This window comes from Pseudorasbora parva, chromosome 9 (assembly GCF_024679245.1).
Source record: "Pseudorasbora parva isolate DD20220531a chromosome 9, ASM2467924v1, whole genome shotgun sequence".
NCBI classification, from domain to species: domain Eukaryota; kingdom Metazoa; phylum Chordata; class Actinopteri; order Cypriniformes; family Gobionidae; genus Pseudorasbora; species Pseudorasbora parva.
Genome location: NC_090180.1, coordinates 20,237,998 through 20,257,738, shown reverse-complemented (window position 1 = coordinate 20,257,738; position 19,741 = coordinate 20,237,998). Strand labels below are relative to the sequence as shown.

Here is a 19,741-nt window from a genome sequence, read left to right as displayed (position 1 = left end):
AACCTGCTGATATGTTCCTAAATATATTTAATATTTCCAACTGTGCATTCTGAATAAAATATAAATATATTTCCCCACACGCAGGAATCGATAACCGGAATACATTTTTACGCATCAAATTTTTATAAGTATAAATCTATATGTTTTCTGGAAATTATTTTCGACTCTCAACCCTCGTTCAGAATGTCATGGTCGCTGTGTGCCTCCTGTGCATTTCTGAAGTTCTCACTTTATCAGTGTGCTATTTTAAGACTCACATTCACTTCTGGACTTACAAGAGCACAAGTTAGCTTTGCAACAGATTTATCCCAAAATATTAGGCACAGAAAAGGCTTAAAGAGGTGAAATTGACGTTTATAGAGCTGGTGGGTTGTACATCAACTAAATTAGAGAGCAAATTGTAATAAACAAGTTATAACATTACAAGTGTGTGTCTGTCATTGCATTCCTGATTGTAGTTTGATGCAATTTATAGTAGTTTGTCATCAATCAACTTTTTTGTAATAAATTCACAACTTCAAAACAAACTTTTGCCTATTGTTAACACTATATAGAACACGCTTATGATACCTTAACATGCGCTAACTGTATAGACCAACATTTGTTTTGAGGGTAGCTTGAAACAAGAAGCAAGTCTTTAAGATCATTTATTGATCTTTTTATGACACTGTTTTATAGAACAATGGTTTCTATAATAATAAGAGTTGGTTGTAATCTGATAACCTGATGCTATTCATTCCCCATAAGAGGATTGACAATATAGTGACCTATTATGACTCCTCAAAAAAACCCTCAAAAGCTACAGTGACTTCAGTAATGACTAGGGAATCTTGCTTTTTACTTTAGAATACTGATTTAAAATAATTATTAGTAATTAGTAATTAGTAATAATTATTATATCAGTAACACTCAAGTCATTAGCTATCTAAAACCTTATGAACAACTCAAAAGTGAACTGCTTGGATTTAAAGAGAAAAGCATGAACTCCTTAATATTGACTGAAGACGTCACAGCTGTTTGAGGTTTTTGTGTTACTACATCCTTCTAAATTAATTACTAATTATTTTAATAATTATTCTAAAGTAAAGTTTATGGTAACCAACCAATGTCTCAAGTATTATCTAATGAAAGGAATCCTAAACTTAACAAAAACAAAACGTACAAAATCCTCAAAAGCTTAAATGACTTATCATTACTAGAGTTATCCTATTTTTACTTTAGAATACTGATCCAAATAATTAGACATTCCTTCTGAAGCATTCGGTATAGTTACTTGAGTAAGTGGGTTACTGACCTTCACTTTAGAATTAATATGCATCAATTAATCTACAAACCAATATTTAGTAGGCTAGTTCTTAGTCCTCTGGGCTCTTGCAGGTAGCCTGAATAAAATAAATAAATTTAAAAAAGTATTTATTGATTATGTTTTTATATAAGCTAGGCTATCTCTATTGTAATAAAGTGTAAATGTAATAAAATGAAGGGCAACAACACAAAACATTTTTTTCTATTTTTTTTTACGATTTAAAAATGTTGCTTTCATTTTGTGTTGCACGTGTGCTGCTGCTCTCTCTCTCTCTCTCTCTCTCTCTCTCTCTCTCTCTCTCTCTCTCTCCCCTACGGAAGTGAAACGTGAAGGAAACTAGAGATTTGCTAAACCGGTATAGGCCCTATTAGAAAAAATTGGAAACAGATGCTGTTAAACCACCTGAAAAAAATTTAGTCAGTTTGAAATCGTGTAATGACTGTCTATCCATAGAGACCATCCATAACTGTTTTTCCCGTCTTAAAACCAGACAAACTCGACGTAACCTTCCAGGATCTAAGAAGTGTCATGCGTTTTTTCCACACTAAAATAATTAAAATATGTGATTTTGTGCTATGTGTGCGTGTGAGTGTGTCAGTCTGTTCCGTTTTTTTCTTTTCTTTTTTTTAGGGGTGTGTTCGCGACTGTTTCCCGGGAAGGAAACATGTACAGTGTACGAGGAAGATAAAGAGCAAAGACCAAAACAGTTCCGTGGGATTAGATTAAAAAAAATCTCACCTCTCTTACAGTGGTTTCTCTGAAAAGTTAAAGGAATAAAACAAGAAATCCACGGCATCGACATCAGTACTTATCTCTGAACAACAGGACTGGTGAGTTTTATATGGAATTCGTGCAGTATACACTAGGCTATAAAACGTGTTGTCTAGGCTAAACTGTTTTATTAAATTAAAAACTAAAAAGACTAATGAATCAACCGGATTAAGTTACACACTAACAAATGTAGCATATTTATGGGTTAAATCAGGTAGAAATATTTACTTTGTTTTAATGTACAATGTTTAACGTTACATATGTTAGAGTTTTCATCCCTCTGGAATTGTAAAATCCATGTCATTACGCTGATTATGCCTTTCCTTCATTACAACCATGCAGCAAAAATACCGAAGGCCTAAAAAGAGGTTGAAATGATATAGCATGTATGGCAACACTTAACTATTCATTTTAACATTTGTTAATTTATTAACTAATATAAGTTAACAACGAACAATAATTTTTTACAACATTTATTAACCTTTTTTAATGTTAGTTAATACAAATGTTGATTCGCAGTGCATTAACAAATGATTTTTTGATTTTAAAAATGTAGTAAATGTTGAGATTAACATTGACGAAGGTTAATACATGCTGAAGATGAAGTATTGTTCATTCTTAGCTCGTTAATAAATGTAGTAACTAATGTCACCACATAAATTATCAATAACAGTTTCTATTAATCACATAATGAGAATGCAATAAATAAAAACATTTTTTTAAAGGATTTTAGATGATGTGGATCTTTTAGCAATCCATTTATGAAGTAAATCATTGATTGATTATTTGGTAATTCCTCTTTTGAATGAATTAAGTGTTATGGTTAGCTGACATTAAAGTATGTTTTAGTTCACATTAATTGCTTGTCAGTACATTGAGCAGTGCACTTTAATTACAATTTTAATACACTAGAAGTGATTATGAAAGTACATATAAAGTTGTATTTAAGTCCCACTTAAGTTGTTTCAAAAAATCACTCTTAATTGCAACTTCTTGTATTTTATTTCAACTTAATATGTGATACATTTGAAATCAATTACATATAATGTGTGTTAAGTACACCGAAAACATTGCATTTAATTCACACTTAAGTGTATATTTAGCTGACATTAAAGTATGTTTTAGTTCACATTAATTGCTTGTCAGTACATTGAGCAGTGCACTTTAATTACAATTTTAATACACTAGAAGCGATTATGAAAGTACATATAAAGTTGTATTTAAGTACCACTTAAGTTGTTCCAAAAAAATCACTCTTAATTGCAACTTATTGTATTTTATTTCAACTTAATATGTGATAAATTTAAATGCAATTACATATAATGTGTGTTAACACCGAAAACATTGCATTTAATTCACAATTAATTGTATTTAGTATAAGCAGTGTTGGGAGTAACGCATTACAAAAGTAATGCATTACAATAACTTATTACTTTTTGATGTAACGCAGTAGTGTAAGGCATTACTAATGAATTTTCAGTAATATTTTACTCGGTACATTTTCAGTAACGCTTGCGTTACTCCCCCCCCCCCCACCACCACCACCGCCAAAAAAAAGAAAGAAAAGAAAACGGAAAAGGAAAAAAATAGCGCTACATTAACAAATGAAAAATGCAAAGAATAAATGACAGCTTCTGATATATTAATAGGATTTACTTTATTCATCTCCCTCTTGCTGGTGTACATTTGTAGCCTATGGTGTGACATAGTCCAGTGCGTGTTTAGAGCGGATTTTACAGAAGTGCCACAGGCATGATTTCAGCCTCTGTGCTCGTGCTGGCCAGTGATAAGTGGCTAAAGAAGGTTTAAAGGGGGGGTGAAACACTCAGTTTCAGTCAATCTCATGTCAATCTTGAGTACCTATAGAGAGTAGTATTGCATCCTTCATATCTCCGAAAAGTCTTTAGTTTTATCATATTTATAAAAGAAATATAGGCTGTACCGCATCTTTCCGGAAAAAAAACGAGCGCCTGGAGGTGTATCGTGTGGGCGGAGCTAAAGAATGACGTCCTCAAGCTTGGAGAAACCCATCGCTATCTCAGCTAATACAGATAATGATCCACAATCAAATCTGAGGCAGAAATAAATTGAACAGGAGAAACGGCAACTTCAGGACGTCCGTCTCGGTGGTATTTACTGTATTTAGGGGCCTGTCAACATTTCTGTGTCTTTACAAGCAGTTTATGAGGACATGATTCAGTTTATGGACTATTGTATGCGACTAGACCTTAGAAGTAGCAAGCAAAACGGTTTTGCACATCAGAGTCAGACTAGTGTAATGTTATACAGAACAACAATGGACTAACCGTTAGCGCATTTGAATGACGAAGCACGCGATCGTGTCGTTTACTGATGTTTACTCACGCGACGAGCCAATAGCAGAGACATTTGAAGCAGATTTACTCACCGGCTGCTTCCAAAGCAGGACCGAACCTTTATCGCTGGGACCACTCCGTCAAAAACACACTTCTTTGGTATGATTTGTTGAAGTCCTGTGATAGCAGTGGCGTGGAAATCCACTTTGCGACGCGACTAAAGCGATGCTTTGAAGCTTCCCGTCATTTCTGCGTTCAAATCGGTTCAAATGTAGCGCTGCCTTCCCGGAATGCTGTGCTGAAGCGTTGAAGTCGCTCGACGTCACCCATAGGAATAAAGTGGAGCGCGGCGCGCGACATAAGTCTTCACGGAGGACTGGATCTGCAGTTGAGAGCAGTGTTTACGGCGTGCATTTCCTCTCTCTCGCTCTAGTGACGCGCGCGCGCACCCTACCGGGAGAAGAGCCCGTATGGCCCATACAAGGACCTTCCGTTCTATTAACGTCAAGTGGACCCATACTCAAAAAAAACTCTCCGAAACTTGTGAGAAACCGGAAGGAGTATTTTTAACACAGAAATACTCCATCAAACGTCCAACATTAGTTTTTGAAACTTTGTCTATGTTTAGGATGGGAATCCAAGTCTTTAACAGTGTAAAAAGCTCAGTGTTAAATATAAATATATTGCCTATTGATACAGCAAAGACAAAGTCGGCAGTAGCTTATTGGCCATTATACATACTGACGGCTTTTATTATTAAAAGTAGGCCTATATCTGCATTTATGTTAACCTAAAGACTTTCAAACATGAAAATGCCATTTATTAATATGTATTCGTGTCAAAATGGCATATAAACATCTTTTCCTATGCTATTTTGCCTAGAAATGCTTCCAACACGCTTGCGTGTCGCGTGAAAAAATAGGCGTCTCTTCTATTTGAAGCATGCACGCGTTTTCCGCGCGGCTCGGACCGCGTGTGAGCCGCGCAGCTGACGCAGGCAGTATGCAAGCGCTAACCGGTTAACATGGGAGCCGAAATAAAAACGGACACGCCACGCAGCCATTCGCGAGATGGATGCGCATTGTTTAGAGTTTATCACAGATAAGGACAAGAATAGGCTAATAGTCAAATGTAAATGCACTCAAATGCAACCTTTCTAAAACCGAAATTCTATCAATGTCGCAACAATAAGAAAAGAACAAATGCACATATTGTCCACTTAAAGTTTACACACAGTTCTTTTGTGTCTATGAACAGAAGCTATTCCCAGATATTGCCAGATAATCACTTTACCTCTACAATACTTATAACAGAATTGGATCGTTTGTGATTCTGTCTGTCATGATTTCTTGCATTGTCTTGAGCCGATTCTCTATTGTTAGCCTATAGGCCACAGTCATTATGCTTCATCATATTTCCTTCTACTGGATGTAAAATGCTCTGTGGTAGCCATCATCTTAGAATATTAAGTTTGTATTATCGTTCCCTTAATTTATTATTTTCTGATTTTATAAAAATATATATTTTTAACTTTTATTTATTTGTTAATTAATTTTAACATTCATTTTTATATATTTTTTTACATTTATTTTTATATTTATGCGTACATTTATTTTTTACATTTATTTTTTCCCACATGTATTTATTTTTACATTTATTGATCGATTGATTCATTTCTTTTTCTTTTTCCGTGTGCAACATGTAAATGAGGAGGGTGGTCCTTGTGTAGCTTCAGAGCATCATTGGTTGAGAGCTCACCAGTCTATGAAGCTCACGCACGCAGAATCAGACCAGCTGAGGAGAGTTGTGAGTAAATGACGGCCATGTATCATCGACCCGCGATTGATTGGACTATTATTTTTATATTACACATAGCCCACAAGATCCTACGATATAAGCGAGAACTACGCGCACACACATAAACGTTCGGTGCGCACCGCCCTTCACATGTCAACTTGAGAGAGAGAGAGAATAGCAGAACAAGAACGGAATATAATGAGATTCATCGGCCTGCCTTGCGAGCCCTGGCCCATACGTGTCTGAGTCCGGCGTGATGATGTATGTTCTGTTAGACATAAGCAAAACAATCTATAACAATGCAGTACTATCACATATAAAAACACATTTTACTCACATGGTGTGTTGCACCATTCCTGTCGGATTCAAATCCAGCATCGACCGGAGATTTGTTTACAAACGATCCCGCAGTGAACTGAAGTGAACATGTCTTCCCCATTATATGACTTCATTAAAAATAAAGTTCAACCACACATTCCTAATATTAGGATCAGAAGGAAGCTTATGCAGCGACTGTGTTCTTCCACAACCAGGAATAGCGCAATATCTTAATCTTCCTCGGCTTGTTTATTGTTGTTGACCAGCTAGAACGAGCCCACCATGAGTCGGTGGGCGGGGCTACTGGATTAGACGGGGGCTGTAGAGGCGGTGTTTCGTCGCGCACTGAAGTCAGTAGAAGCATAGGACCGTTTACTGAGCCTGGTGTCTATAAAAGATTTTCTTTGACTAACAAGGAAGTTTTCAGCTCTGAAACTTAGAGGATATTTTTATATTACCATGACCTTTTATATATCAAAAGCTCAAGGAAAAGTTGATTCCTCAATTCATGACCCCTTTAAAAACCAGGGATAATAAATGTGTTTTAAGATGAGATTTAAAAGTAGAGCGAGATGGGGCATGCCTAATATGGGGAGGAAGGCTATGCCAAAGTTTAGGTATTTGAAATGCAGCATTCTGTGCAGAATTCAAATGGGTCCGTACCAGTGTTGGGAGTAACGCATTACAAAAGTAATACATTACAATAACTTATTACTTTTTGATGTAACGCAGTAGTGTAAAGCATTACTAATGAATTTTCAGTAATATTTTACTCGGTACATTTTCAGTAACGCTTACGTTACCGTTCAAATAAAAACTGGTGTCTGCTAAGCATGATCCGAACGAGTGTCGCAGCAGGAGTCAGATCTTGAGCTGACAGATGATCGCGGAAGATTTAGTTTCAAAGTGAAATGTAAAAGCGTCTAATAAAGGGAGTTTGTCATTGTGTTGTGTTTTTCATTAAGAATAATAGGCAAATTTTAAACCGAAACTAAAATCTGCTTGGCCGCAAAGAGCGCGTATTTACTGACGAGCTGTCATTCACGGTGTGCGCGCACTGGCGCGTTTTCAGTTCATATGGAAGCATAACTTCCATAGGAATTCATTGAAAGCACTCGCTTTGCATCCGCTCCCGTTATTAATGCCTGAGCGGCAGTGCGCATGTTCCTGTTATTACCGGTGTTGTCACACCACACTTTGATTAACCGGTGGGAAAATGTCCCCACCGTCACATCTCTACTGTCCATTCGCGAGATGGATGCGCATTGCTTAGAGTTTATCACAGATAAGGACAAGAACGTATAGGCTAATAGTCAAATGTAAATGCAGTCAAATGCAACCTTTGTCTAAAACCGAAATTCTATCAATGTCGCAACAATAAGAAAAGAACAAATGCACATACTGTCAACTTAGAGTTTACACACAGTTCTGTTGTGTCTATGAACAGAAGCTATTCCCAGATATTGCCAGATAATCACTTTACCTCTTCAATACTTATAATTGGATCGTTTGTGATTCTGTCTGTCATGATTTAATGCATTGTCTTGAGCCAATTCTCTATTGTTAGCCTGGATAGCCCACAGTCATTATCATCATATCGCCTTCTACTGGATGTAAAATGCTCTGTGGTATAGCCTACATCTTAGAATGTTAAGAGCTACTTCTGTAGTTATTTTGGTGAAAGTAACTCTTAAGTAATACTGTAGTAATGTAAGTAATACTGGAGTAATGTAACGCATTACAATTCTGAGACAGTAATATTGTAATGTAAAGAATTACTTTTAAATAGCAGTAATAAGTAATCTATAATATATTACAATTTGGAAGTAACTTGCACAACACTGGTCCGTACATACATATGTTTATTGTATTTGCTGAATCACCCATATGATCCACGCTGTGCTTTCATGTCATGCCTTTCACCATGTTGAAATTAGTAAATGTGTGAACAGCTGACCGATTTCAGCCACAGCTTCAGCAGTGTAGAGATTCTAGAGAGGGCTTTAGATTCATTTAGATTAGATTCTATATATGGCTTTAGATTCATTTTGATTGGACAGAAGATTTGATGAGAATGCTTAAATCTCCTACATGCAAATTCTGTCATTGTTTTGGAACACACCAGGGTTTTAACTTTACTGAGACGGTGACGTTTGACAACAGCAGTGATCTGTTTGTGGATTTTTATCTGGAATCAAATAGGATGCACACTTTGTATTAAATGGGGCGAGAAAGATCAAAATGAAAACCACTATTTTCATTAAGGCGTTTCTTACACAAATGCATAATTTTGCATCAAGATCTAATCACCTCTTATTTGCAACCCGGATGTGACATGGTTTGCATTCTGCACCTGTGGTCTAACTGATCATTTCCTAGGTGTTGACAATCTGAAGGTTGCATATCAATGCTCTACTGTTTCGCGGATTCTTCGTCTAGTAAAAACGGAAATTCCATTCCTTAAAAAGCATGGGGGAAAAAAACATCAAGGAAAATATTTGCTTAACTTGCTTTTCTGGTTTGCATGTTTTCAGAGAGTAATTTGCAGCTTTCCACCATGGCAACAAATAATGGTGAGTGTCTCAAAACCTTATCATCAGCAACCTGATCCTGACTGCATTGTGTTAAATTGCTGCTAACTCAAAGAAACACCCTGTTTTTGGATACTTTTTAAATCCAGGTCACCCCATTGACTTCCAACCACAGAAAAATACCATTCATCCCGCTCCTCCTTATAACCATGGACCATCCACACCAGGCCATGGTAAGGAAATCTAAGGAAATGTTGGTATCTAAAAAGTATCTCGCTTTTTCAGATCCTTATGTTTAACATGTAATGTTTTTCCTTTCACAAGGTGAGGTGCCCATGATGCCGGTTCCACAGAGACCCAGTGGCTGTCCACCAGGACTGGAGTACTTGACCCAGGTAGAGCTTCACTGCTGTGTAAATCGATGTATAATTTATAATATCCCACCATTTTTTTTTTTATTTTTTTTGTGTGTGCATGAGATGGTATCTCAGGATGTGGTAAACACAGCTTGCATTCATTTTGTGGCTTTAAAAAAATATGATGTAATTGCCCCACTTCTTGGAAAAACTGTGTAAATAGAAAAAATACTTTTGAAACAAAACCAACCATGCCAATGTCATCAAGATGGTTTTTATCATTTATTCCCTTTTTACAACACAGATTGATCAACTTCTTGTCCAGCAGAAAGTTGAGCTAGCTGAAGGTAAAATTTTGATGTTTCATGTATAACTTTAATGTTTTTAAATTTTGTATTTTTATATGCCCTGTCCTGTTGGTTGCATTTGCTTGATTATATAAGCTTTACACAACACCCCATAGGAATGAACTGGAAATTTTCATGAACAATGTGTTACAAACTCCCCTCTAGGGTATAGGAGAAGGAGCTGATTATTAAATAATAATAATCATAATAATAAATAAAATATGCTGAACGCATTAAACATCCTCAGAGCCCGTCCCAGCATTGATTTAACACCAGAACCATAAATTAAGCAAAAAAGATTTATTTAAGGAACATAGGAAAAACAGTAACAAAGATCTTATTTAGGAGCATTTTATTCAGGAGAGGGCAAATGCCAAAATAACAAACAAAACCAATCTAACTATGTTTTAGCAAACTAAATAACCTCTCTATTGAACTGCCAGTATTTTGCGCGTGCGCCGAATTATGCCTCGATTCACGTGAACAGTGTGAGAAACGGAGCGTTCTTGTTCAGAAGAGTAACCTGTGCATTCGCTTTAGCCGATTGTAATGCATTTAGTTCAATATAACACATGTAACTTACTGTAAGTGGTGATGTGTCAATGATTTACCTCAGACATGAGAGTTCAGTGTATTCACACATCGCGCTCGGACTGCAGAGAATGTGCTCAATGTAAACAGACTTTTCTTTGACGTGGTCTCTATGGTTAAACAGAAAATATGGTAGCTTATAGGCAATAACTGCACTTTTGGTTTAGAATATTAATGATAACCATTTTTCTTTCCCTAATAATGTTTGCTGCTGCATCCTTTACGTCTATGGCTTATCCCGATTTATCCAACTACGGATCAAACAGAAAATGCGCGTTAATAAATGTAGTGCCGTTAAAATGAATTTGCCTTAACGCGTTAACTTTGACAGCCCTAGTTTATTCCTAATTTCTATATAGGTTGCGGTTGCACATGAGGTTATTTTAGCCTCAGGCAACGGATGACTCTGTGCTTTATTGTTGCACGTAAGGGAAAAAGCTTCCTTCCACTTAAGAGTAGTTCTGTAGACTTTTAAGCACTTTTTATTTTAATACATCTCTTTACATAAATATAATTTTCTACTTTAAAAAAGCTATAATTTCGTTATTTTTCTAACCTCCATGCTTAGGGAAACTTGAGGGAAAAAGCTTCCCTAAGAATAGTTGTGTAGGCTTTAGGCACTTTTTATTTTAATATATCTCTTAACATAAATATTATTTTCTACTTTAAAAAACTATATAATTTCTTTTTTTTCTAACCCAACTAATGACTCTGTACTTTCTTGCACAAAAGGGAAAAACGCTTCCTTCCAATTAAGAATTAGATGTGCACTTTTAAACACTTTTTATTTTATTATCTCTCTTTACATAAATATTTTGTTTATACTTAAACTATACATTTCGTTATTTTAATAACCCAAATAATTACTCAGTGATTTTTGTGAGGGAAAAAAGCTTCCTTCCACTTCCAAAGAGTTGTTCACTTTTAAGCACTTTTTATTTTATTATATCTCTTTAAATAAATATTATTTTCTACTTTAACATTTTTTTATATAATTTTGTAATTTTACTAACCCAAATTATATCTCGGTGCTTTCTATGTTGCATGTGACTGAAAACGCTTTCTCTTAAGAATAGTTGTTCACTTTTAAGCACTTTTTTTAAAGGTGCCATAGAATGATTTGAAACAATATGTTAAATTGTTCTCTGATATCGACATAGAGGGAATGTGGCTTATTTATGGGCAAAAATTGTCCAGATACAGTTTTACAGGTCCATTTACAACCCTATAAATTGTTCCTCGAATGTGATGCTCTGTTTTTGCTTCATTTTGAAGTGACAGAACACAGACCGGCTAAATGACACTTTGTTCATGCGGTTGCCAGATTTCGGTAATTAAATCCCCCAAACAGAGCTTTTCTGTGAAAAGAACTCTTATACTATCAAGTGTTTTACCTAAACATGTCCAATCTGGCAACCATATGCACACAAGCTCTCTCACGCACGGGTGATCTGAAAACACCAATAAACAAGTAAGCTACATTTCAGCAATCTCCATTGACTATCGTTTTAACTTATATGGTGGAAAAGGTGATGTTTGCTAGAAGGATCGAGTGAGCGATCTAAGCAAAGTATCTACGGTTGTATTTTGTAATACAAAATAATATTAACCTTTGTCATTATTAGACACACTATTTAGTTGTGTATGGTACTTGGTGTTTCCTATTGTTAATGTACTAGCATCTTGCGTCATCTAGACAATGCTGTCTCTCTAAGAAACTTTCAATCTAATCAGAAATTGTTTAAACAGCTAGTCAATAAGTGGATAAATTACTTAGCCTACTGCTTGCAGGAATATAGTTGCCCCTTTCTTCAGTTTAAGACGCTGAGTGAAGCTTGCTTGAAATGGGCCGAACAAACGAACGATTTGTTGTGGTATCCGATTATAATAAACCTCAACCATGTGTAATGAGAGCCGTTTTTGCTATCTTCGAGTGTTTTGTTTACCATCAGTAGATTTGGCTTGTTTGGACAGATGCAAATGTTGGGGGTGTGCATATAAATGATCCCCAACTCTTACGTCATGGTTGGGATTATGTTGAGAAACACTTTTTTCTCTGGTAAGATTTTGATTTACGAGATATACAAAAGAAATTGGAGGCATTGGTGTTTGAGACTCACAGTATGTGATGTCCATGTACTGAACTCTTATTATTTCACTATGGCAAGGTTAATTCAATTTTTCATTCTAGGGCACCTTTAATAGCCTACAGTATGTCTCTTTACATATTTTTTTATACTTAAAAACTATATTTTCATTATTTTTCTGACCCAACTACTTACTCATCCACGCTTCCAATAGTTTGCACGCACTTTTCTCAGTCCATTACAGAGATATAACATTTTGATTTTGCATATTGTTAAACGGTCGTTCGTGTACCCTAGTTCGTATGACCACTTTACAATATTTCAGCAAAGTTCATTTTGTAGCCTATCTGTATTTTAAGTTAAATGCAGAGAAGAGGGTCAGAGCCGCGCCACGTCTTTAAAATTCTAACACATTCAATGAGTATACACACACCGGCGGGTGCATTCGGCACCTGTCCGCGGAGACTCAGGAATTTGTTCAAATCATCAATGTACATACTGATTTCACCCTGTGTTACAAGATACACCCATCATGCAGCTCTTCTGTCAGAAGTCGATTCAAAACTGAGCTCGCGCGAAAATAATGTGCGCGTCTGGTGTGAGAAAGCGACCCACGTTAGACATAAAAGAGACGAGAGGCTATTAGGTGCGTCTCAATCAGTTCCCTAGTTCAGTAGTCAGGGCACTGATCAGGACATACCGGTAAGTCAATGGACTGACTCCCTGATGATCAGTGCCCTGACTACTGAACTAGAGAGCAGATTGAAACGCACGCATTGTGAAAATCGATATTTGTAGCCTGCCTGGTATTTTCACAGACGTCGCATCTCTCATGGACTACAGTAGCCTATTTAAAATGGCATATAGGCCATGCATCCGTTATATTCCCAATTTAATGTACAGAGAGAGAATGTACAAAACTCTCTTTTATTTGAGGAAATACAGTAAATATAAAAATGTTACATGTCATATGCTTGGGGAGCTTTGGTGGAATCCGGCCTGTGGTGTAGATGTTCTGCTCACAAGTTTTAACCTCGCACGGAAGCAGATCCGTTTCCTCACCGGAAAAGGGTTCCGTTTTTTTGCTTGCGAATTCTGCCACGTAAATATCCGGCGTGGCGTGAGCACAACTGGCTTTTAAAGGGAATGGCAGATGAGACTCTGATTGGTTTATTGCACATAATGCACAAAAAACACACATTACTCATTAAGGGTGCGTTCACACTTGTAGTTCGGTTAGTTTGGTTCGTTTGGTCCGGACCAAAAAACAAAAACAAAACATATAGTCCTGGTCCGCTTAGCGTTCACACTGGCATTTTTAACAGCGAACCTAAAGTTACCGAACCAAAGGCATAGGGAGACACTCACAACCTGATTGGTCGGCTTATATGACGCAGGAGCTTGCTTACCAAACATTCAAAACAATGCTGTATGCTGGATTACACACTGTCATTTTATGCGTGTACATATGGCATTATTTTTACCAGCTGAGAACTCACGAAGAGCTCATAAAATGTTCAAAACATTCAAAACAACGCTGTGTGCTGGATTAAACGCGGTCATTGTATTTCGTGTACATATGGCATTATTTTTACCGGCTGAGAACTCATGAAGAGCTCATAAAATGTTCAAAACATTCAAAACAGCAGCAGGATTTCCTCCGTTGTGCAGAAAAGAGACGGGCATCTCTTATGCAAAAGAGATGGCCTTTCTGTCGTCTGTACGGGCAACATTTGATGAGAAAAAACAGGTATGCTTTTTGTGCATTTTTTCTAGCATTTTCGAAACACGCTCGTCTGACCAAATATTGATGAGGCACTTCCTCGTTGCTCCACGTTTGCCCTCTAATGTTAAAGTAACTCATTTTGGATACACCCATCTTTTTTCCGCGTCGTCAAATCAGCTGACTATGCGTAGCATCTTGTGATATTACGTCCGGTTTTTGGTTCGTTTGCATGTCTTTGGTCCGTGTTGCGTTCATATATCAATCGAACCGCACCAGAGTTCGTTTGGAACCGGACCGAGACCCATCTTTTTAGCGGTCTCAGTCCGCTTGTTTGGTGCGCACCAGGGTTCGGATGGCAGCGTTCACATATGTTCAAATGAACCGCACTAACCGAGCAACCGCACCAGGGTTCGTTTTAATCGAACCAAACATGACAAGTGTGAACACACCATAAGAGAGTAGGTACAATCCTTTTAGACCATGCGCTGGGCATGCCAACCATTTTTCCCAACTTTAAACTAATAAAAGTGAATTCGGACATGCACTATGTGCACTTCGCCATGCACTTTAGACCATGCACTCAGATTGTTAAACTATGGCCCTTGGACTTTGGTTTTTAAATATCACCTTGTAGCAAACTTTTAGAGCAACCTAACAACCTATCGCCCATATCTCTGTACGCTCATATCACTCTATTGTATGCACCACTCAAATCTATTACCCTGTACCCTGTACCCTTTTTTTTTCTTATAAGACTTCTGTAATGTTATACTATTCGAACACAAAGGACTTCCATATAATTATATTTGAAAACAGTCTAATCATATGGCAACAATTGCTGAGGTAAAGGTGGGGCTTATTGCAGTGCACTCAACTTGACAAATACACAGGTCTTGATTATATATATATATATATATATATATATATATATATATATATATATATATATATATATATATATATATATATCAATTATATTTTTTTATATTTGTGTTATTGTTTCATATTACAGTTATATTGGGCTGGGAGACCAATAATAAATACATGGTGAAGAACAGTGTGGGGCAACAGGTGTTCTATGTGGCTGAGGAAAATGACTGCTGTAACAGACAGTTCTGTGGACCATTACGCTCATTCATCCTCCATGTTCAGGATAACTTGGGACAGGAAGTGATGACGCTCACACGGCCTTTGAAGTGTGGAAGCTGCTGCTTTCCCTGTTGCCTGCAAGAGGTAAGACATATTTCTGTTCATTAAGTAATTCGCTTATTAGGGTTTCAAAGCCTTTGATTTAAAGGGTTACTTCAGCGTTTTAGCATATGGCTTTGAATCAGTAGAATCCCGGAAGTATAATTCGAAAGACCATCCACCCTATTCGTGGAATTTTTGCGTTATCTGAGGATTTTTTGGCCAGAGGCTAAAGACTACAGCCAGTAGAGGGAGCTATTTTCGCATGTTTTTAACCCACGCATGGGGGGGTGGGATCACACTCACAGCGCTTAGCTCAGGCAGCCGTGGGCATTCATGTAAACAGAGCTGTGTGGAGCAAAGTGAGTGTTTCAACTTTTCAAATGAGTTCCTATGAAAGTTAAGCTTCCAACGGCATGAACTGAAAACGATTTTATGAAAAGGAATCTGGTGCGTAATTGATCCAGTGATCCAGTAGCGGTGGCTTTGGGTGTGGCTTTGTAGGGCAGCGAAGAAAGTGCATTCTGGGGGTTGTTGTCTTTTATCCCATGAGACAAAAATATTTTTTTTGTCTTTTCTCAGTCTAGAAGGCACCAAATTCAAAAATAATTTCACATTTCTACTACATTAATGACCCAGTTTAAATACAAAGCTTAATGCTAAATCACTGAAGTAACCCTTTAAATGTCAGGCTTAGTGCTCTTTTACCAACAAGATATAGGATAAAATATAGTGTAAACGGCAATGTTGTGAAATTGGGATTAGTTTTATGATTACAAATAGTTTTTGGGTGGGGTTGAATGTGTTTTCAATCTGGCTCATATTTTTGGCCTAATTTATCGTTTTACATTTTTTGTTAATTATTATTAACCTATGTCAACCTTTTGTCATGTATATTTGTTAGGATGTAAGTTTTATTTGTTTTATTTATGGCATGGTTGACTGTAAAATAATATAGTTGTCGTTCATATTTTTAAATCAACTTTACTATTACATGCATTATGGGTACACCGCAATGCTACGATCAATTAACATGCTTGTGGTTAAATTAACATCTTAAATGCCACCTATTTGTTGTGAATAATGTTAAAGTTCTACTATATTTTCAGTATAGTTATGCCTATACCGCTAAAATCACTGCTGATGTGTCTTTTGTTTGCCTCTTAGCTTGAAATCCAGTCTCCACCAGGCAACCCGATTGGATATGTGATCCAGAATTGGCATCCTTTTATTCCCAAGTTTACCATTCAGAACGAGAAAAGAGAAGCCGTTCTGAAGATCGTGGGGCCGTTCTGTGCCTGCAGATGCTGCAACGATGTGAACTTTGAGGTATGAACCATATAAGATATACTATTTCTCCATTTTGTAACCCTATATTTCCTCTTTCAAATGAGAAGACAAAAACAATCCTTTCACAGTACCATAAAACATTTTGCATGATCATAAATAGTAATTTATTTGCTTTTAAACAGGTTTTGTCAATGGATGAGACAACAAAGGTGGGCAAAATTTCTAAACAGTGGACAGGTCTTGTGAGAGAAGCTTTCACTGATGCAGACAATTTTGGAATATCATTCCCTATGGACCTGGATGTGAAGATTAAAGCTGTTCTTTTTGGAGCATGTTTTCTCATTGTAAGCAAAAATAAGGCATTATCGCATGTCATCATATTTCTTGTTCGACCAGTTTTCTAGTCTTTCATTTTAGGCTCGTTGTGTTTCAGCATTGAATAATCTGATATTGTTCTTCTCTTGTAGGACTTCATGTTCTTTGAACACAGTAAATAAATTATATATTTCCGGATGTCGCGTAAGTACACATATTGCATATGGGGGTATTTTACAAACATGTCCGCAGCATGATTTGTCACATGGTTCTAACTATTGTCTTTGAATTAATATTTCAGGTTGAATTTTTAACTCCTTATTTGGAACATGGATTCAAATGTGGATCACCACTAGGTGACAGCAGTTCCCTTTTCTATAAAGTTGAGATGTTCTCCGCATCATGTACCTGCTCTATGGAAGGTTTTGCTTAACAGTGAAATACCTTCAAAACTTTAAGGCATTTTTCACACAATATAAATAAAACTGTAATAAGCAAAATGATTCATTTTTGCTCTCTCCTTTTTGGCCACTGCTTATTTTTTAAAGATACAATTTAATTCATTCCACAGTGAAAAGGGTTATATCTAAATTAATTGATTTTATTCATGTCAAAAATAGTATTTAACACCACTAAATCAACCTAAATATATTAATGTATAGCAAGAAAAGTATTTTAATAGGTTAAATTAGGTAGAAAAGCGATTTAAGGTACCAATGGCAGGCTACTACCTGTTAGTCTATGCATAACTGATCACTGGTGGTGCATTTTAAATTCAAACATTTCAGTTTGTAATAAGCAGTTAACAAACATAACTGTGTAATTATTCTCATTATTCTAAATAACATCCACTGTTTAATTTAGCACCTACTGCCGTTTTCCCAAAGTGCTCTTCAGCTCCTCATTATGCCTTCTTGGAACTTGTTTTTACCTTTACTTACTTCAAGTTTTAATGTTGCTCAGCAACAACACCTCAATTACACTCCATAAGGAAACATTCAAAATAATCCTCGAAAAAAGTCCTTAGTTTTATCCGGGAAAAAAGACTTTTCACTAAAATAAATGATCACAGTTATAACAAAGGACAACTCTGTTTAGTAGAAAGAAAAACATTTGAAATTTCCCCTCAAAATTCACCTTTTAGTTTTAGAATAATGTAATATGTTCATAATAGCACACTGCATTTAAATGGTAATATTTCTGTAGTATATATGCTGTGCAGAATATGCATATTTTCTGTATGTATAGAATACCCCAAATGTACCAAAATGTGAGTATAAAGCCAGAGCACACTGTATCCCAAAATGCAATGCACTTGTGGCAAATGAATCAGGTGATTCTAATTTTGTCTCCCTAAACAGAGCTGTCTGAAAAAAAAAACCTGAATTTTAAAAAGTAAAAAGTCTATGGTTCAACACGTATTTCCTTCTTTGAAATTACTCAATGCAACTTGACAAAAATGATTTCTTTCATAATGTATGTTCTTCCACAATTCATTGGTGCATGTTGTGCCAAATAATCACCATATCTAATTTGATATCTAAGGCTTCTCGTGACTTTTTGTCTCATTACATCTTGTGACGTGTGACTGTTTCTTGTATTTGCAACTTTATATCTCATATTGTTACTTTATATCTTACAATGCAACTGTATTTCTTGTATTTGTGAGTTTATGTCTTCCGAAAAAGTTAATTTTTTCTTGTGTAATTTTATAAATCTGTAATTTTAAAATCTTGAGATGACTATTTCTTGACTTGTGATATTATATCTCCCAGTATGAATATATCTGAACTGTTTCTTGTATTTGTGACTTTTTATCTTGTCCTGTGACCATTTCTTGGATTTGCAACTTTACATGTCAGAATGTGACGATATTGCAATGTAACTTTATTTGTCATAGTTTTTTGTGAGTTATTTGTGACTAAATCAGACATTGCTACTTTATATCTAGGGATATTTCTTTTTTTGTATTTGAAGCCTCATATATAATGTGATATAACCTGTTTATGTTTATATAACCTCATATATAAAGGGACTGTTTCTTATATTTGCAGGTTTATATCTCACATTGCTACTTTATTTCTTGTATTTGTGAGTTTATAAAAAAAATAAAATAATACATTTTAACTAATGCACTAATGCAACAGTATATTCAAATATAGTATATATTTGAGCTGTTTAGTACACTTTTGCAGTACAGTTTATTTAGTTTTAGTCCAATATATAACACCAATGAAAGTAAATTCTGCATCTTTGCCAAAGAAACCCTCTCACTCGTCTGGAGAAGGCTGTAAACTTCCCAGCTGGGAGAAATAGTGATAGCAGGGCTGCTGGATGTATTTGGTTTGATCAATAATGGAGGACTCATCTGCTGATGGAAGCGCAGAGAGACCTAGACAGCCTCTAATGAAAGGGCTTGATTGATGTTGTGCTCTGATGTGTTTGTGACAGCAGCCAAAGGCCTCACCTCATGCAGCTCCACCCACAACTCGCCACCATTCACACACTTCACTTACATCCACAATCCACTGTTCTTCATAGGCGTTAGACACATCCCTGCCTCCATCCTCTCTGCGCTGAAAACGTTTAGTCCCTTGAAGCGTATTAATAAAGCATTGAGTTGGTGCAGTAGTTTAATATGCTGGATCTGATCATTAGAATCTTCAATTTGTATCCTAGTGTTCACAGAGCGAGTTGGGTGAATCAGAGTTGCATCTTCTGATTCAAATTATAGGCCTGCTACTGACAGTAGTTTTAATAGTAACTAATAAGTTTTCCTCCGTGAACTATGCTTTCTTGATTC

General features: G+C 36.2%; 1 protein-coding gene across 1 annotated transcript; it reads left to right on the top strand.

Moving 5' to 3' along the window:
• The first annotated feature begins 1,652 nt into the window (after window positions 1-1,652).
• On the top strand, window positions 1,653-19,054 carry si:ch211-71m22.1 (uncharacterized protein LOC100149582 homolog). The gene is made up of 10 exons (XM_067454277.1): window positions 1,653-2,136; window positions 9,042-9,080; window positions 9,188-9,271; window positions 9,363-9,433; window positions 9,699-9,741; window positions 15,158-15,378; window positions 16,501-16,662; window positions 16,806-16,967; window positions 17,091-17,142; window positions 17,240-19,054. The coding sequence occupies exons 2-9, from the start codon at window positions 9,065-9,067 to the stop codon at window positions 17,118-17,120; spliced, it is 789 nt and encodes a 262-aa protein (XP_067310378.1). The 5' UTR covers window positions 1,653-2,136; window positions 9,042-9,064; the 3' UTR covers window positions 17,121-17,142; window positions 17,240-19,054.
• The last annotated feature ends 687 nt before the right edge of the window (window positions 19,055-19,741 follow it).